General features: G+C 35.1%; 1 protein-coding gene across 4 annotated transcripts in view; it reads left to right on the top strand.

Annotated features, from left to right (window-relative positions):
• IP3K2 (Inositol 1,4,5-triphosphate kinase 2) overlaps window positions 1-27,567 on the top strand; it is a 242,066-nt gene that overhangs the window by 92,855 nt on the left and 121,644 nt on the right. Inside the window, exon 1 of one of the 4 annotated variants that reach the window (XM_090406782.1) lies at window positions 26,134-27,528. The exons of 2 other annotated variants lie outside the window; for them this stretch is intronic. In XM_090406782.1, the coding sequence (XP_090262908.1) occupies window positions 27,316-27,528 (213 nt within the window). In that variant the 5' untranslated portion in view covers window positions 26,134-27,315. Of the gene's footprint in view, window positions 1-26,133; window positions 27,529-27,567 lie in introns of those variants that run through there. One more of the 4 variants, XM_090406783.1, reaches the window with a different exon arrangement.

The raw sequence follows: 27,567 nt of genomic DNA, 5'->3' as shown, positions 1-27,567 counted from the left end.
AACTTTGAAACAGAAGTCGGATGTAATAAAATTATAAGGCCAAACAAACTTCACACTATGTTGTGTTGTTAATGTGAAATATTAGAGATGATATGGAGAATAATAACAAACAGCATCAAAGCAGATAAACCTTTAAGTTCGCAGAAATCGTCGTACCGGACATCGATAATGAAAAAAGAAAAAAAAAATGCTGCCGACTTGATGTGTCACTAAGCGATGCTGTCGTCTTTGCTAAGGCAGAAACATTTTTGATTATTTGAAAGAATTATAAGATAATATAATAAAATTATTGTTTTAAAGCAAAAATACTTTACAATGTTTGTAAATTTATGCTCTCAGAGAAATCATTCTCCCTAACTTTACATTTATTCCTGTGAGAAAACTAGTTCTGAGTTATGTCTTCACGAACGCATGCATTCCTTGCATAAAATGCGACTGCACTGTATTCCGAGTCTAATTAAACAGAATGTTAGAAATTTCAATGAAAGTCAATAGCGATACTTGATTCGTCTCTTGAACAGCCTTGGAATATTTCCTGCTGCTCCATTAACTACTCTAAGGCTGTTTCAGTCATGGGTTCTGTGCAAATATTTGGATCAAATAGTGAAATTAATAATCCCAACTAAGGATATTAGGAAACTGAGAAAAAACGTCACGAGATCGGTTTCAAACTAAATGCATTCTGGATGACTTCTAAGAATATCTCCTCATGTTCCTATTCTTTATTTCTGAAGATGAGTTAGTCGTTCTTATCCGGAGATTATCCCGCAAAAAAATATACAAACTAGCATGAAGAACACATATACGCACAATTATGAAGCCCTGGGTGTTTTTTCCTGTACTACTGATGCCAGAACGTCTCTATTTGTTGATCACATCGCCAACTGTTGATTTTGGATGCTCCAGTTGAGCGGCAATGGTACGTATGGACATGCCACCGATGTGACTGCCCACGATGACCCCTCTCTCGAAGTCACTGAGTCACGTTGTGTTGCCAATACCACCTGTATTCAACTGCTACGATGGAATACTGCTTCCTATTATCTGTATACCAGTTTTTGTTATTAACAAACCTGGAATGTTCCGTAACTTCAAATAACAGGGGTGTCCGGACAATTATTGGTAGATATTGTATATATTCAGGCTATTTCTGAGAGAAACAGTTGAATATGATCTAATTTTCAAGTTATTGGATAAATATTTGAAGGGGAGATCATAAAAGACGACATGATACAGGAGTCAACTCAGAAGCAGAAACTTCACAACTTGCTGAAGCAACTAACATTATGAAGCCCATGCCATCAAAACCAGGAATTCTTTGTATCCAGATTGTACATTATTCTTCAGATCTTTCTGACTAAAAATCACAAAAGGCATTGAATGTTGCGAGTTTGAATGGTAGCGGTACCATTACTGAGATCATCAATACAAGAATTGGAAAAAAAGTAAGCCAGGATAATTGGGTAACGAGATATTAATGGTCAATGCTTTAATGAAGGACAGGAAAACAATGAATGCCATTTGGAGGATCCAAGCTTCCTACGGTTTAGTCCTTTCAAAATCAGTTTTGGTTGTGTTGAATGAAGGCTTAGACTACAGGAGAATGATTATTTCTATACCTGTAAAAATTGTGAATAATAATATTCGTATGGGGTTTCCCCGTCTCTTTGGGGGCTAACTTGAGTCCTCCTATGAAAGATTAAGTGTGTGAAAGATTAAGTGTGTGTATATATATGTATGTGTATTATATATTTATTTATGACTGTAAATCCGTGTGTGTGTGTTTACGAGTCTGGTTTGCAAGTTCTGAGGGACGAAATCCTCTACAGAGGTAGAAACGAAAGTCTAGTCCAAAGAGACCAGATAAAGGTTCCTCACGTCATAGACGGGAATCGAATCCAGGTCTTTCCGACCAGAGAGCTTCGTCTATACTGACTGAGCTACGGAAGCTCTGTAAGAATTGTCAGTGAACAAATACGAATTCTTCAGCATCTCCACCTCTTGGTTCAATACAAGTTGAAAAGAAAGTTACTCCAAGAAATATAATTTCTCTATTAGGATAGATGGACTGGAGAAAATTAGCATTTAAAAATGGAAAATCCCAAAGTTCAATTCATTAACTGTTGGTGGATTAGGAAAACGAACAAACAAACGAATTTGACGGAATGAGGCAATGATTTTTAGCCGAAGATCAAAAAGATAAACTTATAAGTTAAACATGCGATTGTCACAGCGTCAGCAATTGGAAGGAACATTTGCACAAATGTCACTCCTGAGATTTAAAAAATAAGAGTATAATTACAAAGAAGTTGAAACTTGAGTTTCTGTTATGAAAATTGTGGTTTGTAATATTATAGCGGGAAATGTGCATCATTGAGGTTGGAATTAAGACTACGCCTATTTGTGAAGTGGATCGTAAGTTTTTGAAACAATTGCCATTTTTCACGTGCAGGGTTTCTTCTTTGAAATTTTATGGCGATTGTTTTACGTGGGTGGTCTGAAAAGTTCTCGGCCTCGACCATAAATGGCAGCACTACTGGCAAGATTTTTTTTCTTCTAAGTTGATATATCTGTCCTAAGCACCCATGTGAAATTTCAAGTCATTCTATCAAGTATTTAAATTTTTTTTTTATATACAGCTGTCGGAAGCCAAAGTGTTGTCTATATCCCTTGAAATGGATAAAATTGAGTATCGTCCGATTATAAAATAAAATTCTTTGTAAAAGAAGATTTAACGCCAAAAGAAATTCATTCGAAGTTATGGGCACTCTTCTCCTTCGTTTTCGACAATTAAGAAATGGGCTGCCGAGTTTAAACGTGGCTGTGCCAGCCTTGAAGATGATCCACGTGAAGAACGTCCAAAAAAGTGTAACAACACTAGAAATCATTGATCAAGTGCACGATATGGTATTGGATGACCGGCGAGTCAAAGTGCGTGAAATTGCTGAGACTATAGGCATTTCAAAAGAACGTATAGCATACATTTTGCATGAAGAATTGCAAATGCAAAAGCTTTGAGCAAGACGGGTGCCGCAGCAAATCAAAAACGCACACTCGCATGAAAATCTCTGAACATTGCTTGGAGCGTTTTAACAAGAACGAAACTGATTTTGTGTGTCGATTTATTACTATGGATGAGACTTGGATCCTGAAACAACTGAGGTTTGAGGCTAGTGTCATATGTCTGTTAATTGCGTGTTCTTCTGGTGGATTGTCTGTTTCTCCAGATGAATCACTTGGCTCCTCTGCAATCCTTCTCGTGAGGGAATTAAATTTGGCAATAAGCAGCTATCTTGCTTTCACTTTGCTATTAATTTTCGACTGTTAAAATATTAAGTGAGCTGATTATTAAATAGATAAAAATAAACATCAGTATTTGATAATTATTCAAATTACCGTGAAATATTTTTTCAGTAGTTCTTATGGCGCGTTTCACGGACAAAGTTATTTTAGCTTTCGCCACAATCCTTTTGCATAATAGATGGCGTAAGCGGATGACGAGAATGACAGCGCAGTCGTCGCAATACCTCTGCTCATCTGGTGTTGTTAGTCAAGGTAACTTTTCTTGCAGCATAGTGATGACACCTTTCGTATAAACATAACTGCCGTATTAATTATTCAAGAGTAGGCGACAGATGTGATTCACGTGCACAAAAATAATTAATGTTTATGCACACTTGCTGTCATACATTCATGTAGGAGTGCCTCAGGAGAATCTTACAAATTTCAAGGGCTAATTCCTTGAATTGATTTATGCTTGTTTTAGGACTGATATGTATGTAGCTAGTTATTTTAAAAGAAAAATAACTAATGACAAACTGGAGAGACGCGATTATTTCACGATTTAGATGTTACAAATTGAAGAGTTGGCTGACTGTACATTTATAGTGCTTTTGTTGTTTGAGGTCTAGATCTTGAAGCTTATAAAATTCTTACCATATTCCGTTATGTATTATCGGGTTGGCGGTTTTAACTGTAATTTTGCTAGAAAGATGCAACCGTTTACAGCGGCAAGGAGGAACAAACTGATATTCATTTAATTTACGATTTTTGCAAGGTCACCGTGAGATCTGTACATTATTTTGAGCTCAGCTCACAATAATATGCTTCGAGCAATACAATGCGTTTTCTGGAACAAGTTCAATGAATATCTGCATCGCTTGACTTCCTTTTTAAATTAAACCTTTAACTTGGCATTATTATTATTCTTACAGTTTGATGTATTATTACGTTCGTCTTCTACCAAGAGACCAAGTCCATCAAGGGTAGATATAGCATTAGCTGTCACTTATTAAAAAAAAAAAAAAACACACCGTATCCATGTGTTTGAGGGAAAAATCGGAACATCCCACAGAAAACTAATCCCAAATATCAACAGTTGTGCAATATACTAGCGAACACCACTGTGGTAACATCTGAAACATCTAATGATTATCCTAAATTCTCATCCTCGAATCGAGGATGCTTGCACTTCCTTGCATTACGTTTCATCCTTTTATTTTTATTTATTGACATATACAACAACAACAAAAAAGCAATATTAATATCAACTGTGTTAATTACATTCCACCATGTCTTATCAAATAATATTTACTTAAACTACAAGTAACTGTCATTCTAATAATAATAATAACAAACAATACTATCCATAACGTCTTACTAATTAGTTACTAATTAACTGCCACCGTTCAAGAAAACAAGCCATATATAATTACTATCGACAAATCAGCTATTCAGCATCACAGTATAGGAGAAACCTATACTGTAATGATCCTCTTTAGTCCCAGTGCAATTAAACAGTAACCACGAATGCATGAACATTAGTTAAATATCCAAAAGTAAATGAATATTAGAGTTGAAGCTACTTGCAGTTTAAAAAATCTTCCTACATCGAATATGGATACAATCGTTAAGAATGAACTTGCATTTAAAGAACATTTTACATTATCTGAATAATCGAAATCCGATATTATGAATGTTTTAAATTATTATTTTATTATTTTCTTATTTTCTTAATTTATTTATCCCATTTACTATAAAAACGTTTTATTATATATAAAAGTTATATAAAATTTCCCTCCTGTTTTAGCACTTAACATGATATTGTTTACTTCCGACTTAGGGACCGTCGTTGTCCGGAACTCAAACCATCCATAAGTCAGTGGAGGGGGGGGCGCTGCTTGTATTTTTATTTATTTATTTTTGTATTATTATTTTGTTTTTAGCTAGTTCTCACTTCAGTTCTCATATCGATCCCTGTTTTCGTGACAGTTCGTTAATTCGTTTTGGGATTAACTGTTTATTCGATTATTTGTAGTTTTGATGAATTGTGATTTTTCGATGACTTGCCTTTTCGATAAATTGTTTTCGGTGAATTACCGATCGACGAACTGCTTTTTCGAGGAATTGCCTTTTTCAGTTAGCTGTTTTCCATTATTTGTTTATTCAGTAAATTGTCCTTCGATGAATTGTTTTCGCTGAATTTTCGAGGAAACTTTAGAAAGACTTTTCTACTGCAAGTGAGTTAGCTCATACATAATAGCTGGGATTTTCATCCCGCGCGATACGAGAATTCTTGGTTTTCGAACCTCACTGAGATTTAGCCAACAATTGTTTCAAATGTTCTTATATATAATTGATTTATTTAATGTTTTTATATGTTTTTTAACTGAAAAAATCTTCTCAATGCGATGTTATAGTGTATTATAAAATTGAATGAATGAATTTCAGAATGTTTTAAATCGTGTGTGTGTGTGTGTATTATAGTTACGACTCTGCATGATCTTCTGCGGGAAGTTAAATGTTTGAAAGAAATACTTTTACTCTTCACGAAAGGTATTAGTTATTTTACTCGTAATGTGAATCCTACCTACTAAATATTTGTATAGCTTTAGTGCATTTAGTATTGTAGGTGGCTACGGTTAGATAATGAATGGTAATAAACATCACTGCCCATTGTGAATTTGAACCCACAGCTTATTGGTTAAAGAGTAGAAGTGCTATCCACTTGGCTAACCAGACCGAATTTTTAATTAAGATAGTAGTTCAGAAAAAATATGTTTTAGGTATCTGATCCTCTTAAGGCTAAAGCAATAATTCTTCTGGGAAGATAAAATAAAACACTTAACAGGCATATCTTTTCCTCCTCATAAAATACCCCCCCCCCCCCAATTTGGCAATTTTCTGGTATTGTCTACATAATTAAGTTGTTCATTTTATTAATAGAATTAAAATTTAGTTTTGCTTATACGTAGCTCTGCGAAGATACTTTGTTACGTATTCTGTCGTAAATTTCTTTTACCACCTTAACAAACTGTCTGCTCCCCCCCCCCTTTCACCCTGTTCCTTCCCGCTGTTGACCGTGATGTAGTGGCCATCATCCATGAATCTTTTTTGCGGCAATTTGGTTACCGTTTAATTAATATAGCTTCATTGTTTGACAGTTAACAAATAGTCTTATACGACATGTACTCAATTTTGTCAAAATGATGTTCATCAAGACCAGCAGATGGAGGAATATTAACTTGGAAAAAAAATCAGTGATATTAATTATGTTTTAAAATAGACAAGAAAAGCGAGCTTATTATTGTAAGATCACATTTATTCATAAAATTCTTTCTTGCAATGCACTGCATTGATTAAGCAACCAAAAAAAAAAAAAAAGAAAGAAAAGAATACCATTGATTACTTTTTCGAGGCACAGTTGTGTTTAGGCCACCAGACATACGGCATAGTGAAAATTTTTACCGCTATGAAGTGATTAACATAGATTAAAGTTAATTGGCATTGCAAAACGGCCGGAGAAGTCTCATTGACGTAGAGCAATGAGACTTCCCATATCAACTAATAAAACGTTGTAAAAAAAAAAAAAACCTGCGCGTATGTTCTTAATAACAGGAAAGTGACTATCGATGAAGTGAAAAACCATCTGCGGATTGGTCATGGTTCTGCTTATGACGTCATCGAGAATCCATCCCGCTAAGTTTTGCGGGATGGATTCTCAAACAACTCATGGGCGAACATAGGCAAAACCTTTTGGATCTTGACTTTGGAACTGATATTGTGAGAAAGGAGACGGCTTCCTGGCATTGTTTCTAATGCTGAAACGCAGACTCACTGCTACTAGCCGGAGAAGAAACTACGAAGTTTGGAATGGAAACACAATATCTCGTGTCAATGAAAAGTTTAAATCACAGCATTTAGCAGGTACAGTAACATTATAATTCTGAGATTCGTAATCATCTTTCCGTGAATATTATCAGCAAAGGATACGACGATAACTCGGGCATAATAGAGTAAAGCCGAGAGTGCGTTGCCTACCATAATCCGTACGAATACTGAGTAAACACTCCAAATGTTGCGGTTTCATGTCTAGAAATGTTCTTCGTCTTTGACTAATTTCAATAAATCAATTGCGACTACTTTTACTTATTCTCGTATTTTGGAATCCTCAATGGACTCTGATCGTCAAAGGATTTTCACTGACCACATGTGGTTTTCTGTTATCACAGTGCAGTAATCAGTATATGAAGTAGGGTAATTATTTTAGTTTTAATGTTTGCGAATTTTTATTTTGATATGACGTTTAAATTTGATAGGAGAGCGATAAAAATATTTAGAATTGCAATCAGGATTATATATTAATAATCGAGGTAAAAAAAAAAAAAAGTCATTAGAACCTGAAACATGGAAAGTCAGGTGGATGATATTTAACCTGACATGTTAAAATTTGCCAACATTGAATTTGAGAATTATAGAGGAATCTCCTTCACGTGTTCCAGAAAAGTTGTGCGCAAACATATTTGAGAAAAAACTAAGAAAACTAATGAAGCTTGATTTTGCCAAATAGAGGTTACCAAGAACAGATTTTTACCTTGTGACAAATAGTCGATAAATCATGAAGATAAAAATCTATTTATAACTTGCTTATCTTGAAATTGCATACGTGATTAAGTGCTAATTGAAAAACTGTTCAAAACACTAAATATATATCTGTAAATGGAAAATTGTACAGAATAAAACATAGTATCAGCAGTTAGAATTAAAGGAAATAGTGTGATATTAAATTGAGTGTTACTCCGCTGTTATTTATAATTTGTATGGAACCATATCATTAAGGAAAGTGGCATTAAAACGTGATATTCTAAACAAGATAACTTTATTTCTTTTCGTATCTTGTTTCATGCGGTGGTGGCAGCAGGATTTTTTCATCTCACAAAACAGGCAAACTGGCCAGAAGAATACACAATTAAACATGTTGGCATTATATAATAGCTTTAGCTGTTAAATAAACCTGCTTTTTTTTTTTTTTTTTTTTTAAGAAATCTTTTCGCCAAATTAAATAAGTGCTCTGAAAATTTCGTATGAATATCGTCAAACAAAAACTATTAAAATAGACAGGAAAATAATGAAAACAAAACAAAAAACATCAACACCATTCTCAATCGCGAACCATGAGAACATTTTAACTATTTAGTAAAACTTTTTGTGAAATTGCAGATAAAATACGAAGATAGTAAGTAAATCAAGATGATATGTTAGTAAACCAAGATGAATAAATTTATAGGGGGTGACAAAATAGAAATTGGCTAAAAAAAGACCGAGCTTAGCAGATACGGTTGTGTTTATGCCAAATTTAAACCCTGTTGGGAAAAATTGAAGAGTTAGAGATGGTAGAGCCATGTTAAAAATGCAAGTATCAGAAAAGAATAATTTTACCTAGTTAATATTCCGAAATCATTATGCAGAACTAATCTAAGATGATCACTTAACCAGAATTGGCAGATGAGTGATTAGCAGAAACAAGTATTTGATACAGAAATGACAAACAGATGGGTTCGATGAAGTCGGGAGTGATTTAGAAGTTCGAAATGTAAAGGATGTTCAGATCAAGAATTCTGATGAAGGATAAAAAGTTATTGAACGAAACTATCATGAAATATTAATTTTGTTAGAGACTGACGTAATATCCGATTAATTCTAAGAGGGATTACACCAGAAAATGATGATGACAGTGAATTTAAGAGGTATAGTTTCATGGTTGAAACGAACTAGTGGACACGCCTTTCTTCGCATTAGATTCATAGCCTACACATTCAATGAAATGTAGGCTTTCAACCTGAGTAGTTCTCTACTTCATAAAAAAATAATAAAATAATAATAATAAATGCTATCAAGTTCAAACTCGGCTTTGCATTTTTTTGGGCAGGGGGGGGGGAGAGGATATTGCATAAAAGATGTCATTTTTCATTAATTACTTTTAATTAATGAAAATATTTTGAATATTTCGAATATTAAGAAATGCAAAATATGTGGTATAGATGATTGTTATTAAAAAAAAATGAATAATTCTAGTTGGAAACAAACTACAAATTTTATTCAACTGATATACATATATGAATATATTGTAATCATATTTTGTGTATGAAGTACTGGGAGACTATAATGCTTCCGTTTTTATGGTCTTTTTTAAGACCAGCAATCGGCTTTCTCTCGTAAGCGTGTTAGTATTATTCTACTGGGGACCTTGGGTTTATCAAAAACACGCGAAGCAGCCATGCGAGTTCCGGATTAGCGTCATGATGACATAAATGTCGTCCTGGCAACCTTATCTTTTATGCGTGGTATTATAGCTTATGTATGTCCGCTTGTTTCTTGACCTAGTGTTCAGATTTAGAATGTTTATATTAAATACCCTTGCATGAAGTACCTCGTTTGAGTGACTCGCATGTAATAAAACTGCGCCTTAAAGTGATGTTGACGTCACCCACTATAAAAGATATACAGTAATGAAACATTTTGCAAATATAGGTCAATTCCGCCATCTACCATATGCATTTGTAACTAATTTTGTTGTGATTGTGTGTCTTGTTTTTACTTTTCCCTGTGTGTGTGTGTGTGTGTGTGTGTGTGTGTGTGTGTGTGTGTGTGTTATATCCATCAGTACATATATCATTGTTACAAAGCTTTCTCCCTTGCTGAGTCTCAATTTTATGCAGACATATTTATTTATTTTTTTGAAATGCATTTTCTTTCTTTTCCCTTTTTATCCCGTATGTAATTTTTTCATGTGTGTGTGTGAATAAAATCGTATTTTTCAATAATTTTACATTTTTTCTAAGCGTCGTTTAAATAGTGCATTTAAGCATTTCTTTCTTTTTCTCTTTTTTTTTGAACTATATTTGAGTTTTGTTGCTTATTGATATAGTTTTCTTAGTTAATTTATAATTATGAGTTTTAATACAGATACTTTTTAGGAATTCCACAAAGTGGACAAAAATATTTGGTTTGTGTCCTTTTTCTCTATATCGTAAAAACATGCTATCCAAATAACGCCACTAACCATTTTGTAAATACGAACAGCGATGTCGAGAACCATCAACTGAAGCGAAGCATGAGAGTTAAATTCTAGTAAGAACACAATACTTCATATGAAGGAGATCCAGTGCTTACAGTAGTATAAAGATATACATTCTAAATATAATAAAATAAATAGAGTTTACTTCTTTTTCAGTTTTGGATATCAGCCGAATCATTCTCGGTTGTTATCCAAAACTATCTCTCTCAGATAAATGGTGACTATTTGTTAACCCATATCCATACTTTTATGGAATTAATTCCCATAGAACTTTCTTTGTATTTCTATATGAATGTAACAGTAAGACCTTGCCATTTGCGAGTCGTAGTGCAGTAAGCAGTGACGACGCCTTGGGGTTGTGAAAATATCTGGATTCCATTCATTTCTTAGAAGGAAAGAGAAGCATTTATAAGGATTCTCATCCCCCTCCCTCCCGTAAAGAGAAAAACAGTTGGAATTTTGAGTTCTTTATCCCAACATAACATACCACAGACACGCAACTTATAGAATTGTCTTATTCTATTTGTTCTATAGAACGACACGGACATGATCTCTGCGTTTATGAAAGAACTTGCGTTGTTCGTCATGACGAGAGGAATTGTTATGCGGCCTTTTTTTCAGATGAAGATGAGTTAGCCGACCTCATGTGGATAACAAGGTTTTTCTCACGGAAACCAAGTTTTCAACCCGGCAAATGAGCAAGAAACCGCCTGCAATTCATATACAAAGTATTATGTAGTGGATACTTTAGGGTGGCCTCCCATGATGAGCCCATGGAGGTGACAGTGTAATAATATTACCGTGGTAGTATTATACAATCTTAACATTTGTTTCCTTACTTCGAGCAGTTCTTTATGTACACTCATGCTAAATCATTTCTTAGTATCACCTTTCAGATCGTTCATCCCTTCTAATACAATCGCCTCTTCCGCATTTTCACATCCTCAGTTATATCCTGAATCTTTGTGCCTAACTTGATTATCAGTAATTTTTCATTTGTCTACGAAATCTAACTCATCTTCACCTGAAAAAAATACCATATAACGATTCCTCTCTTCATGACAAACAACGCAGGTTATTTAACAAACGAAGAGATCATGTCCGTGTCATTCTATAGAACAAATACAATATATTGAATAGAATCCGTGTTGTTCTTCCAACTACGAGGGATGGGGGAACTGAAAAGTTCTGATAAACACCTAAAACTAGAATGATATTGTAGCAACTGATATAACCAAATCAAATAATTTGTTCTTTTTCTTTTAGGATATATAAGAAGACATGACTGAAGTTTTGAAGAAATTCGAAAACATCGGTGCGGGCCATCAAGTTTTTCGTGCTACAAGAAAAGTCCGCAAAACTTTCACATTCCCCTAAAGTCTCACACAAAGTTTGTGAGAGACTTTAGGGGACTGTGCCCCAGCATATCCAACATGGATGACCAAGTTTAAAACTAGGTTTCCTGAGACAACAATGCCCCCAGGTCAGGAAGCCTTTCCACAGCCATCACACCTGAAAACATCGATGCAGTACGTGCTGATCCTTGATGCCATCTAAAAACATTGGAAGGACTCTGGGGATATCCAGGGAACGAGTTGGGGTCATTATCCACCAACATCTAGACATGCAGAAGCTCTCAGCGCAGTAGGTCCTCTAATATTTAAATGCCGACCAAAACAGAGAACGTGCTGTCATCTCAAGGATTTGGAGTCATTTTGAGAAATCAGGTGCAATATTTTTGGCTCGTATTGCGACTGTTGGTGAAACATTGCTTCATTAATATGACCTAGAGACCAAACAACAGTAAATGAAGTAGAGACACAAAGATTCTCTACTGCTAAAAGAAGTTCCGAACCCAAAGGTCAGCATGGAAGGGTCATGCCATTGTCTTTTGGGATATGCATAGTATAATCCTTACTGACTACTTCGAAAAAGGTGAAACTATTACAGTAGCTGTTTATTCAATAGCTCTGAAGGAAAATGCCACAGGAAACTGAGCAGAGGCGTATTGCTTTTGCAGGACAACGCACCTGCTCACACTGCTCATGAAACCCAACAGATAACACACAACTTGGGCTTTCAATGTCTACCTCACCCACCCTATTCGCCAGATCTGGCCCCATCTGACTATTTCCTATTCCCAGATTTAAAGAAACACTTGAAAGGAACAAAATTTACCACAGATGATGAAGTCATATCTGAAGCTGAGGACTGGTTTGTGCAACAGGGGAAAAACTTTTTTTTCTCAGAGGATTGCATATAAAGCAACAGTGTTGTAACAAGTGCGTGATACTTCCTAAGGAATATGTAGAATAATACGTAAGTTGTATGGTCTTACCTCAATTCCTTCATGGTGAGTATCACAACTTTTCTGCACACCTTCGCAAGCTAATGTCCATAAATTACGTGTCTGTAGCATGTTTAAATTTGGCATTTATTATTGTTTTGCATAGTTTATCGTAATGGAATAATTGCATTCGCTTCAAAATAAAAGGGAAAAAAGCTTTCATTGGACGAGACATTTCAGAACGACTACAGCCATATTGTTGCCGTACCTTGTGCTTGCCAAACGCAGCAAAAATACTGAATGATCCCATTGCATATAGTGACTTTATGCAGTCACTTATTTTTCTATTCCGGATCTGAAGTGTATATATTTTTGTTGTTAAAAATAGAATTGCTCTCCTTTCTGAAAATTTGGATTTTACGTTTAAAAATCCGATTTATACGAAAAAAAATTTTAAGTATTACTTCATATTTTTGACCTATATTAATGATATCTTAATTATTGATTAGTTAATAATATTCACTAAATAATAAAAAGGAAATAATATGATTTTATTTATCTACTTTAATTTGTAAATACGTAACTGACAACACTTGCAAGTTGCGTTCCTTGTTATTGTGTGTCTGTTTATTATTATGATTTCGCACCACCTGCTAGAGTCAAAACCTCATCTAGTATTTTTTTTTTTTTTAGTAATTTTGGTGTAACGAAAATACCAAAATGAAAATGAAAGTTCCTTGAAAAACACACGTTTCATTTTGTCAATAATAATCATCATTTGGAGTGCAGTATTTTTGTAACATTTCTGCTTTCATCAGCAGGAGGAAGTTGCAGTCAAAAACTTTTTTTTTTTAAAGGAGGAGATAAAACTGAAAAAAGGCTGTTTGCAACTGAATTGTGTTATGACTCGTCTCCTCCATAAAGATCACTATAGTGCATTTCCATACAGTAATTTCTTACTTTGTTACTATTTTTTTTTAAATTCATTATATATTGTAGCTGTAATGAAATTTTTATTCCAACACTTTTTAGTCCATGCTTGCTTTACAAGCCGGCCTAGTTGGCCGAGTGGTTTGCTTATCGTTTTCCAACCGACAGGCTGTCGGTTTGAATTCCACCGCGGGCATGAATGTTTGTAGATGAAGTTCATCATCCTTATTGAAAGCCTGATGTGATTAAGAAAAGAAAAAATCATCCATGTCCAGTCTCTAGAGCAGGATTTCTGAATTATCTAATCATCCACGAAAGGCTATTAGTCTATAGTGCATGGATTTACATTAAAAAAAAAAAAAAAAAAAAAAGCCTCCAAACCTGAACATCACTTGAGGGTATATATCAGAAAATTGTCGGGGATGACGATGTAGTCTCAAAACTACAAAAAAGCAAAATCTTAACAGCAGCGCGTAAATGTCGCGGCAACCGTCAGTTACGGACTGCTTATGGTGGTAAGGTTTATACAAAAATCAACTTTTGAAAAAAAACGGTTTTCAAATTCCAGTATTTCCAAAAAACTGGGTAAAACCTGTTTTCGAATTTTTACAAGAAATGTATAATTAAAACAGCGAAAAATATTTATACTTTTTAAAATTTTTTCGGTTTATTTAATATTTATGGAACTAAAAAAAATAACAAAATAAAATATACTCCATTCAAAACCAAATCCGTACAAAATATAAATTTTTATTTCATTTAGTATTTTTCTTCAGGAAATATGATTTCAAAAAACATAAAATGTTCACTGAACGATTACTTAATCTTGTTCTTATTCTAGATACAAAATTGCCTGAAATAGAAAATACTCTCTCACGCCACTGAACTTGGTTTTGTCATTTTCAGGGCATCAAATAATAAATCTAAATTCTTTGTTTTCTCAAATACTGAAAATTCGGCCTTCAGTGTCTTCGGATTTGATATTATTTCTTCAGGTCCTCAAGAAACCTATGAATTGATTTTTCCATGGCTTCTTTTAGAGCATTGCCCTGATTAATAGTTTCTCCGTCTCCGATATATTCATCATCGGAATCTGTTTCCATACAAGAATTTGGATATATTCTAGACCACGGATTCTCAACCTGTGGTACGTGAGCCACTGCCTTACTGGTACATTTAATATCTTGAATTAAATATAGTGGTACGCCACTGGAAAAGGTCGAGAACCCCTGTTCTAGACAATATTTTTCCAGATAACTTTAATAATCTCGAGTTTTAAAGCTAATGGAAATACACTAGATTTATTTGTTGAAATGTTTTGTGGATTTTGCAAATATAGCAAAAGGGTTACCAATCCAACTTGTCTTCTTTCTTGAATTCGTACTTCTAAAGCATTTAATGATTCGGAACTAATTTCAGTCTTTAGTTCATTTAACAGAAATTCAAATATGCCTTCACTTGTTAATAAATTGTCATCTCGCCGTCCTAGGGCCTCAGCTGCTAGACGTACTGGTCCCAACACTTTAAGAAGCTCCATGAGTTTAGGATATTGAGCTTCATTCCACATATGAGAAGCACGAATATCATTCAAAGCTAAAACAACACATTCTTTTAATGTTATAAATCTTTCAATCATGACCTAAACTATTCCATCTCGTTTGGCAGTCAAGAATCAGACTTAATTCCTTTCCTTTTTCTTGTTTTACATAAGTTATACAGGAGATTTTCTAAAAAAATTGCAAATTTTTCTAATTTGGGAAATTGACTGTTTGTAATTGTCAGACAACATAGGGAATCCACAGTCGTTATCTAGATCAAGAGAATTTAAACAATCCTCGCCATAGTCATCTTCCGATTCCTCACTTGTAACACCTACATCGGTTCCAGCTATTTCTTTATTTTTATATAACACATCAATAACTGCTAAGTATATGGCGTGTGAATAGCATAGTTGATTAATTATAGGTGATAATTGGGCAAATGTTTTCATAACAGCGGCACCATCATTTGCCGCTACAACTATCTAATTTTAAATTAGCGGAGTTAATTTTAGATGTAAGAGCATATCGAGGCTTTGAATTAAACTCTGATCATTATATGGTATCAGCAAATATTCGTTTTAAACCAAAGTGGCTAAAAACACATAGAATTGAAAATTCTTACCAGCCAAGCTACAAAATTTCTTCATTACAGGATCCTCAAGTTAGACTACAATATCAAAAATGCACAAACTTAAAAACAGAAACCACACATGAATCAAGTGACATAGAAGATGAATGGGAAAATTTGAAACAAATTCTCACAAAAGCAGCAACAGAAACCTTAGGAATAAAGCACAAATGGATTAGAAAAAGAGGACTACGAGACCGGAACAAAGAAATAGAAAATATAATAAAAACCAAAAAGGACAGTTACCAGAAATGACTAAATTCCAAAACAATAGAAGCAGAAATAGAGTATAAAAGAAATAGTGCAATTGCAAAACGAGAAGTAAGGAAAAAACATAGAGAAAGATGGAACAATTTCGTAACAGAACTAGAAAAGGATTTATTTAAGCCACAACCCAAAACCTATAAAGTAATAAAATACATGAATAAAGAAATAAAAGAAAATATAAAAATACAAACAGTAGATTTAGAAAAATGGGTGCCCTATTTCCAAAATCTCTGGACAGATGAGAACAATGAATTAAAATTTTATAAGACAAAGAATGACCTAATAGAAAATATCACAATGTTAGAACTGAAAAATATAATAAAGAAGATGAAAAATAGGAAAACGCCAGGAGAAGACAATATAAATATAGAACTATACAAAAATGCAGGTGAAAAATTTAATGAAAGACTTTTGAAATTTTTTAATATGGTTTGGATGTCCGGAAAAACCCCTAACTCTTGGAAAAAAGCACTGGTCATCCCAATCTATAAAAAAGGAAATAAAGACAATTGCAATAATTATAGGGGAATTAGCCTGCTGAATACAGGATATAAAATATATGCAGGAATATTAAAAGAGAAACTAAGCAGCATTGTAGAAAACAAATTACTAGAGGAACAAAATGGCTTCCGAAAAGGCCGATACATAGATCCAATTTTTACTTTAAAATTATTAATACAAAAGAGAAGAGAATTTCAAAAAGAAACACATGTGGCGTTTATTGATTATGAAAAAGCGTTTGACAAAATTAGTAGACAAAAATTGTTTAAAATATTAACCAATTTAAACATACCAAACCAACTTTTACAATCTATTCAAGAAATATATACAGGAAATAAAATAGCAGTTAAATTAGAACACTCCTCAGAATGGAAAGATATATCAAGAGGAGTACGACAAGGATGTACCATCTCACCTCTGCTTTGTTAGAAACAGCATAACCCATTTGGTATACAAATGACCCCGCAAATGAAGATAGATACACTACTATTTGCAGATGATCAAATAGTATTAGCTACATCAGAAGATGACTTACAAAGATCATTAAATGATATCTCAAAGCAATATAATATGACAATATCCAAAGAAAAAACAAAAATAATGGCATTCAAAGGAGAAAACCCAATAAGAAGTAAAATAGTGATAGATAATAAAATACCAGAACAAGTAAATACTTTCAGATACTTGGGATGTGATCTATCATACGAAGAAGAAAAAGACATAGACACTAAAATATCGAACTTTGTCAAAGTAAATGGCATAATAAATAATATATTTAAGCCATCCCTGGTACAAAAACACACTAGAATCAGACTATATAATGTCTTGTCAAAACCAACTCTACTATACGGAAGCGAAACATGGACCATGAAAAGGAAAGATGAAAAACGAATTCAAACAGCAGAAATGAAGTTCCTCAGAAAAACAGCTGGATATACCAAGTGGGACCACAAAACAAATGAAGAAATCTTACAATCCCTAAAAATAAAACCAATTAATTACTACATAAGACAGTATAAACAAAAATGGCTAGAACATTTAAATCGAATGGACAACAGCAGACTACCAAAAATATTATACAGATACAAAATAAGTGGAAAAAGAAGAATCGGAAGACCAAGAAAGAGATGGCATGAGACCGGAACAGGCCACATGGCCTATATTCCATGTTAAGAAGAAGAAGAAGACTATGTCGGTTGCTAGATCCAAGTTAGAAATTTGTAACCTCTCAGAAACTAATTCTAATGTTTTCTTAGCATCGCAGGAACTAGCAATTGGAACTAAGCCCAAATTAAAATCTCCCGCAAAATAATGTACGTTGATATTCATATATCTGCGATTTCTTTTGCTAGTCCACTCATCTAAAGTTATAGAAAAATTTTTCCCGTTCTTAATACAATCAAATTCATTTATAGTTTCACGTGTGACATTGTCATAAAACGTATGAATGAGATCCATTACTCGAGAGTTGTTTCGAGAGCGATTTCAAGTCAAAATGTGAAAGTTTTTAATTAAATAATTGATTAATTTTTACATTTTAATTCTAGTATCTAAAACCGGATTTCGAATTTTACAAATTTATCCAAAAAAAAAACCGGTCTTTAAAAACCGACAAACCCTAGTTAGTAGGATTTCCTTGGAGCTTACATCGAACCCTCTATACTTCTGTCCATTAGTAGAGTTTGAATCATAGTAGTCACCCTACTTTGGAGAGAACAATAATGAAAATTACGAAACAGCTACGTTTATTATTATAATTTGCAATAGAGTCCTATAAGATTAAGAGAATAAATGTGTAGCGTATGGACCTACACAGTGTTACTTCAATAATTTAACTAATTCATTCACAGATTTATAACTTACTTTATTTTAATTGGTATATCCCACTGCGGGAATCAAAGAAATTGGACAATTGATCCCCCAAGTTTGTAAAATAAATAAAAATAACTCATTCCAAGTAATCACAGGTTAATTTAGCGCGCGCGCACACATTTCAGGGGATAAAAAACTTATGACTAAATGCATTCTGTTTGTATTCATCATTTTCCCATAAAAATTAATGATAAAGATTTAAATATTTTAAGTTGCTGTGTTTCTCATCTGAAAACGTCTATTAAAAAAAAAAGCTTCGATTATGTGATATAACAGATTGTCCCTTTGTGACATGATTGTTACTTTCGACTATATGACATAACTCCTGTCTTCCTTTCGGATTGTCTCATTTACTCAACCTTTCCTTCCTCTAAGAATATTCTCCCTGTTGTATTAGTATAATGGTGGTACCATACGATAATTGTAATAAGCTTAGCAAAAAGGCTTCTCCAAAGGTCAACGTAGTTTTACTAATTATTTAGGTATCAGTAATACATATTTTACATTAAAGTAGTCTTAGAGAACTATTTTAATACTAAATTGCCGTTTTAAAAAAATCTTTCCCCTTTGCTGTTGTGAATACGTAGTACGGAATGATTGAAGTTTATCTGATAGACCATCTCTTGACGTTAGACTATTACGTTTTCATATTACGTTTATGATATATGAAGTCAGGAAGGAAGCAGAGCTTATCTTGGTACCTCAGCAGTAGCAGTAAAGGAAGTGGCTGGATATGGGGACTACTGTTGACCTATGACCTCTCATATAATCAGCTATGGTGAAATTTAACCTTAATAGCAAAATTTACCGTTCTAACATCTTTTACATATACTTTATTTTGAAACAGTCGTGTGACATGCAGAAATTTACATTAGTCGTATTTAGCAACGTAGTAATTTACATTAATCGTATTTAGCAACGTAGTAATTTACATTAATCGTATTTAGCAACGTAGTAATTTACATTAGTCCATCACATATAGTGTCGTAACAAATTTGTATCGGTTTTTCATTTTTATTATAGTTCTTTCGATGATGGATGATTTATATCCTTAGTCTCGCTCATCGTACTATGCTGTAGGTTTCTAACCTTTCGCCAATAAAATTATCATAACCATCTTTCGATGATTTAAAAGGGGCCCAAATCTCCGGATGGCTTTTCCGTGAGATTACTTGTTATAAAGGGGAGACGCAGTCTCGACAATCGAAAAATATTGTTAACTGTACCTTTTTTGCATGAAATAATCCAAAGATAACTTTACTAGGATTAATATACTATTATATTATGTGAACAGTATTTACAATAAGTCGTTGCACGAAGTTATTCTGCATCATAATCGTGTACATGTATAAAAATTGTCATCTAAATATGCCTTGCTATGGCAATGATCTAGTAACTTTTTATTCGGTGGCGTAATTACCACATCGTGAAACTCTGCAATTTTGGATTAGGTCTTGGAAGCTTGCAGTGAATACACCACACGATTTACGATATTACTAAATAAATGATTGCTTAGTGTGAAATGCATTTACTTTATTTCTTTCCTCTGACGAAATGTATTCTTAATCATTTGTCATATTCAGTTGGTCTATCCTTTTTTTTTTTATGGGGGAGGGGCAGTTTCAAATTCTATTGGAGTAGGCGCACAACTGATCAGCACGAAACCTCAAACAACACTTTTTTTTTGTATTAAAAAAAAACAGGAGGTAAATGTTCATTGTTTTATTATACTGTTGTTATGAAGTATATATACAAGAAAATGTAAACAAACGACGCAGCATGATCTCCAGAAACACCCTTCTTAATGTTCATTGGCTACGAAATTTACTTCTGTTAGAAAAAATCTCGGTTCGAATCTATTGTGTGCAATCCATTGTAAGCAACAAACCTTTTATAAAGTCTTTCAAGGTAAAAGTAAGTTCGTTCATACATAGATAAATGGTATAAATGGTATTTTCCTCGTACAAAATAGTCAAAACCGGCTGAAGAAATACACGCAGTTATATTGTGCTAATCTTATCCTCTTCCGTAATCTAACTGTAGCTGCCTCCGAATCTCAACTGCTTAGATGTCACAACGTGCATTCTGTTTTTAATAATACAGTGAGATTGATTAATGACTCCTGTTTGAACTGATTCATTTTCTACTCCTTTCCCTCTTCGATAAAATATTGCCAGGTTCATCGAAACTGGTATATGAATTCCTCCTTTTTCCTAAAATCTGTTTTAAAGGATTTTATTATTTGATAAAATCGTCTTCCTTGCAATCCAGTTTTCGAGCTCACCAATATTAGCTGCTCATTCTCCTTATTCATCTCTGCCTTCTCCGTTTTATTAAATAAGCTTTCTTCGTCTGTGTTCCTTGTAACGTGTAGTTGAAGCAAGTGCTGGGTGGAAAGCACTTGCTTCAACAAATACATAAATAAGTGGAAAGACCTGAGTTCGAATCTAGAACGCGAGGAACCTTTATAATGACATTTCATCTGAAAATTCCATATGAGGATAGTAGAATTTTTTTTTTTTTTTTTCATCTCACGAAAGACAAGCTAATTGGAGAACACACGCAGTTTTGGCAGCAATTTCGACCAGATATTACTGACGAATCTTGAAATAGTCTTGAAATAGTTTCTTCAATTACTTCTAAAAGTCTCAACTTCTCCGAATCTTCTGTGTAAATCAATGCCCTCATAGACATATATACAAAATGGTGCATATGCGCAATTAATCAGTTACTCCTTAAAGGTAACGATAGGGGGAATAAGATGGGAAACACCGAAAGAGCAAATACAAAGACGCCCAGCTTTTCGGAGGATGAAAAGGCTATGGATGTGATATGTTTGTCTGGAAAGGCTAGAGGTGAAAGTTGGTCCAAGAAGGGAAATCTTACCTGGAGATTCGAGTATTCTCAAAGGTAAGAAGCAGTGAAGTGAGAACATCTTACAAGAAATAAGATGCAGTGTTTTGGTAGCATTAAAGTTCACCACGTTGCCCTCTCCCCACTGGAGAACATAAAGAAGATTAATTTTTAAGATGCGAGTTATGGAAGACTGTGAATCATTTTGGTATCGTTTAAGATCGCGTCCGTGATGGATCATATATAAGGGAGCGCTACTGCCGCTGTATATTCATGTTTTTTTCTCTATATATGTTTGTCTAAGGAGTTCTTTTAGGATTTGTCTGCTAGTTTATTATTAGTTATTTATTTGGGAAGGGTACGACAGGCCTGTGAATTCTTGTTTTGTTTTCTCCTTACTGCTGGAAATGTTATATTTCTCATAGTGTTTTTATAATACCAGTTGTTTTGTGATGGGTGGTAGCGGGACGCTGCACGGAGGAGAAGTATTTTTTAAGATAACAACAGCACCTATCCCTGTGGTTCCCAGTATATGATTATTAATTACTATTGAGTTTATTAATAATTCAGTTATTACTGAAGAATTCACTTATGCTGCGAAGAGTTTATATTATACTGGCTTCATAAATTAAGGAAAAAAAGAAAAATCGTGATAACTCGGAAGGGGGAAGAATCAGGAAAAACAAACATAAGGAGGTCGAGTACATTATATAAAAAGTGGCTCAGATTCTCGTATACAAATGATGGCGCTCTCAGCAGTATATGCAAATGACCACGGCATTTCCAAAACGCCCGCTTAAAAGCGGGTATTTAGGAGTGGTTTTCCATTTCTTGTCTAGAGTGAGAACAAGACATTCCGTAATAACAGAATTCTTGGATTTGGCTACAAAACATCAGATGATTTTTGTATCAGACGATTAATGACAGAACACTCATAATTAGCGATAGTTTATTCGCCTCGTGACCTTAGCTACTTCAGTGTAATTCACGAGTATTTACATAACTTGAACATGACTTTGTTAGCAGATTTGTTTTTATTGTTTCGTAATGTTATTATTATTTTTTTTTTTTCGGGCTACTCCAGGGAGTCCTTAGACTCATCGAGGGAGGCCCTAAACATCATGTCCACACAACTATACGACATTCTCACAGTATCTATCATACCTTGCCTTGAACTCGCTCACTGTCATAGCACCCACAACAGACTCTGGCAGCTTATTCCACTCATTTACCACTCTAAAAGTAAAGAACCCAGCTCTAACACCACTGCTAACCACACTCTTGCCCAGCTTCCATAGGTGTCCCCTAGTTCTCCCACCACCAGTCCTGATCTCAAAAATATCCTCTGAATTAATCTTATAGAATCCTTTTAGCAATTTGAATGTCTCAATCATATCTCCCCTTTTCCGCCTATCAACCAGTTTCTGCAACCCACAAATCTTCAACCTGTTCTCATATGGTTCATTCTATAGACCTGCTATCATCTTAGTCACTCGCCTCTGGATTCTCTCCACCTCCTCCCCATCGAGAAGGAACCGAGGTGACCAAATCTGGGCACAGTAGTCAAGATGAGGTCTTATCAAGGCTCGGTACAGAGGTACAATAACTTGCTTGTCTCTGCTCGTCAAGGTATTTTTCAACAACCAAGTGAGTTGATGAGCTGATTTAGCTACTTTCGCAATGTGCCCCCTAAACTTCATCTCCCTATCCACCAACACTCCCAAGTCCCTGGCCTCACAACCTCATGGAGTACAGTTCCACCCATGTGGTATACTGCTGCTAATCTTTTCACCCCAAAATGCATAACCTTACATTTTGTCACATTAAATTGACATCCATTCTCCTTAGCCCAGAACTCCAATCTATCTAAGTCATCCTGCAAGACGTTGACATCTGCATTCACTATCGCCCTCCTCAACTTTGCATCATCAGCGAACAAATGAACTGTTCCACTTAGATCCTTCCCTATATCTTTAATGAACAGATTAAACAGCAGTGGTCCAAGAACAGAACCCTGCGGCACCCCACTAGTCACAGGCCGTCTTTTGGACTCCACTCCTGAATAAACCACTCTTTGATATCTCTCCATCAACCACCCACCTATCCATCTCACCAACCCTATATCCATTCCCATATGTTGTAGTTTACGGATTAGAATTCCATGTGGTATCCTGTCAAACGCCTTTGCCAGGTCCAGCAGTATCACTGTAAACCCATTTCCCTTATCCAGTTCAGCCGTCACCTTGTTATAAAACTTGAGCAAGTTACTCAGGCATGATCTACCCTTTACAAAGCCATGCTGTCTCCTGTACAGTATCTCATTTTCATCAATCCATTCCTGTATTTTTCTCTTGACTACATATCAGGAGTTGTTGTCAAGACCTTGACAACAACTCCTGATATGCTGATCGGTCGGTAATTTGCAACCATAGTCTTGGATCCTCCTTTATGCAGTGAAACTATTTTCCCCTCTTTCCACGCCTTCGGGACTAAACCAGACCCGAGACTCAGATTAAACAACATGGTCAAGGGCACTGATAATTCCTTAGCCGCTTCACGCAAGACCCGTGCTGGTATACCATCCAATTCCACAGATGTATTCACATTAAGATTCTGTAATAGACTATTCACTTCCACTTCATCCATCACAATTCCTGTATAAACTAATGGCTCCTTCATTTTTTCAATGTCACCACCTTGATGATATACTTTTGCAAAGTGCGCGCTCAGTAACTCCACTATATCGACTGGTTCAGTGACCTCCTTACCATCGTCATTCCTTAAAATCATTTTGCCATGTACAGTTTTTTTCTTGCTTGCAGCATATTGAAAGAACTGTTTGGGATTCTCTTTTGCTTGCATAGCTAGTTTCATTTCATAATCGGCTTTTGCTGTTTTTACCACACTCGTTACCCTTCTGGCCTGCACTTTATACCGTTCGTGTGCCTGCAAGTCACCCCTTTCTTTAAATTCCCTCCACAGTTGTTTCTTTTTTTGCAGCTCAAGCTTAATGGTGTTATTCATCCATTTAACCCCTACTTGTTTTACTATTCGGACCCTAGGTATACAATCAGCCATAACCTCCTGTAAATGCTCCTTGACCACTTCCCATGCTCTATCGACATCCAGCCCTTGCAGTTGTACGTGCCATGGCACTGATCCAAGCAATCTCCTAAGCTTGTCATACTTGCCAGCACGGTAATTCCACATATACCCTGTCTTAATCAAAAATTCCACACCTTTAGCCACCTCCCAGGTCAAGACCTTATGATCACTCTCACCAATAGGTGGCAACATGGTCATATTACGGATTAGAATTCCATGTGGTATCCTGTCAAACGCCTTTGCCAGGTCCAGCAGTATCACTGTAAACCCATTTTCATTACAGTCAAATTGTGAGATGCTATTACCAGGTCAAGCACTCTCACACCCCTAGTATTTTCAATTACATGCTGTCTCAGATAGTTATCCCTTAATAATTGAATAAAATCCATTTCTTTCCTCACATGTGTCCTCTCCTCCTTCCAATCAATGTTACCATAGTTAAAATCCCCCATAATAATTACCCTCCTTCCACTCATTTCATCAATTTGTTTATGCATACTATCTCCACCATCTATTCCATCACCTGGTCTATAGCAGCACCCAACTGTATATTTTATTCTGCCAGTCTCAATCTCACACCAAATATTCTCAAATGAGCTCCTTTCACTATCCTGCAATACAACTTTAATTCTCCTTGGCTGCAGTTCATCAGCTATCATCAATAACCCCTCCCCCCATTTTATTCTCTCTGTCCCTCCTAAACACACTATAACCTACACATTCTATCCCACTAACTATATCATCTTTCGTCAGCCATGTTTCACTAATGCCAATACCCTGTGGCCAGGAAGAGCCAATCAAGGCCAAAAATTCTTCCTTCTTGTTCCTAATACTCCTGGCATTAGTATACATGAAATGCAGTGATCCCTTTGTCCCACCCCTATCTTGATGCGTTATTCTAAATGTCCCATTCCCATTTTTTGTCCTTAGTGCTGGCTCGGGTACATTATATACATTTTTACACTCAACTGTCTCACTGATGTCTGCATATCCACTCCCCCCCCCCCCCTCCTTGGTAGTTCTAGTTTCCCTGGTTCTGCACATCCATTTTTACTTCATTCAGCAACACTTTTTCCAGTCTTCGCACACCAAGTCCATTCAAATGCAGGCCATCCATCTTGTATAAGTCCTTTCGCCCATCAAACTCATTCCACACGTCCACGAATTCAATTCGGCTGAGACTAATCTACGAATTCATTTAACCTAAAGAATCACATTGTCTGGTTAACGATAATCACGGTCAACCATTTTACACTCATTTCAAGCTACGGTATGCTCCCCCACACACACACTTTATACCTCTCCTCTATCAAAGTATGTTGCTGTTATTAGTCAACGTTTGTCTTTGTTCTAAAATTTCCACTGTTCTTCGTTAAGCTGCGTCAACATAATACTCTATTGAGCTGCGTCACATTTACGTCACTAGCATCCTCTGCACATAGCAAAAATAATCACGTATAGATATCTACATGCACTCGGGTTCACCAAAATGAAAGCTTTCACAGTTGTAGTATACGATCTTATTTATAGCACTCCAATGGGTTTGTGTTCGTTCTTCGGTAGATCGTATTTCATATCAGCTCACTGACTTTATATTTCGAGAGATTATGTTCTTATGAGAGGAAAAGAACGGGAAGGGGAAATTGTTTACTATATTCAAACTGATAGTTACCTTCTGGTCTGTGTCAAGGAGCAGATTGGTAATTTTATTAAATACGGTTTTCTGCTTTCTTTCATCATTCCTTCTATTTGGTTTGCATTTTTTAAACTCGGTATATTTTGTTTGTCCCCCCCCCACAAAGATTCTTTTCTGTTCAATGTTTATAATACAATTAATGGGGATTCCTCTTCATTGTACAATGCAGATTGTTAGTAATAAAGTGTTTCCTATAAAGAGAGATTATTTCGGATATTTCATCTTTAAGTTTTTAATAAAGCAGTGACACGAAAGCTAATCTGAAGGAAACAAAATTTATCCCCTCATATGCTTATTGCAAAGCTTGTGCCCCCTCCCCGTTTTTTTTTCTTTTTTTTTTTTTTAAATCGTCTATCGGAGAATAATACTTTTCATACGTAAAGCTGAAAATTATAACTCCATTTACAATTACGGTTTCAGAAAGATCCATCTGGCGGCACTTATTCTAGCCACTTCCTTTAGTTCTATCCATTGACGTAGCTCTTACTCTCCCTGTTGCGTTGGACCCAATGCAGTTGTGCCGGCTTTTGACTGCGAAGACCAGCGGGTAAAGCTTTTACGGATGTGTGTTACATAACTAAACTAGTGAATAATGAAACAGGTAGTTTTTATCTCTGACATGTCGCTTAAAAGAAGATAAATGATTTGCGTATATAGCAACCGTTTGTTATGATTGATATTTATAATGTAGTATCCAAAATAGTATGCGTTTTCAAGCGGATGGATGGCTAATAACTTGGTGTGCCGTAATTTTCAAAATGTTTCGAAAACCTGAAGAGGATTCTGTTACTGTCATATCTGGAAACTGTGTTCAGCGTATTCGTGAATATGTAATTTTGAAGTTCTGATGACGTCTGCAGTGAATTATTTGTGTACGCACTGTTTACATGTGAATGTCTGCCTTTTGGTGATCTGTTGTCATAGGTGATGAATTGCTTGTGTATCATGTTAAGAAATTGGTACTTTTTAATGTGTCTCAAGAGGAATGTCATCAAACGAATGGTGCTTTTGTGAGAGAGCTCAGAAAATTTATTATTCTGGACTTACCTGTGTGTACTGTTCCAAAGCTGATACAGGATAGAATTTGTTTTTCATTTTGTAACATAATGTAGAAAACTGACTTTTTTTTTTTCTATATGTATCATGTTCTATGGGAACTTAAAATTTCCAAATTTATTGATTGAACGGTCCATTTTTAAGTCGTTATCTGCGAATTTTAATCGAAGTGTGATTATTTTCTTTTAAAAGGAATCATGTAAAACTATATTATTTGCTGTTATGTCATTGCTTACGACTTCTGAGGATACACGGGACAATTCCCTGATTTCATCTGACATAACAGAGTCTTGTAACAAGGCCTTTTCCACTCTTGCTTTGGAACAAGTTACACAACTCTCAGAAATATGCAGCTGCGATGATTGTTTATTGGGCATTACCGATGTCTTGAGTGAAGTCACAGTACAAAATTCTCGAGAGCAGATCTCAAGAAAGGTGAGTACTATCCCGGTGAATATTTCTATCTCACATGCA

This window comes from Typopeltis vanoorti, chromosome 17 (genome assembly GCF_054136105.1).
Source record: "Typopeltis vanoorti isolate ZY-2024b chromosome 17, IOZ_Tvanoo_1.0, whole genome shotgun sequence".
NCBI classification, from domain to species: domain Eukaryota; kingdom Metazoa; phylum Arthropoda; class Arachnida; order Uropygi; family Thelyphonidae; genus Typopeltis; species Typopeltis vanoorti.
This window is presented reverse-complemented; position numbering and strand designations above follow the sequence as displayed.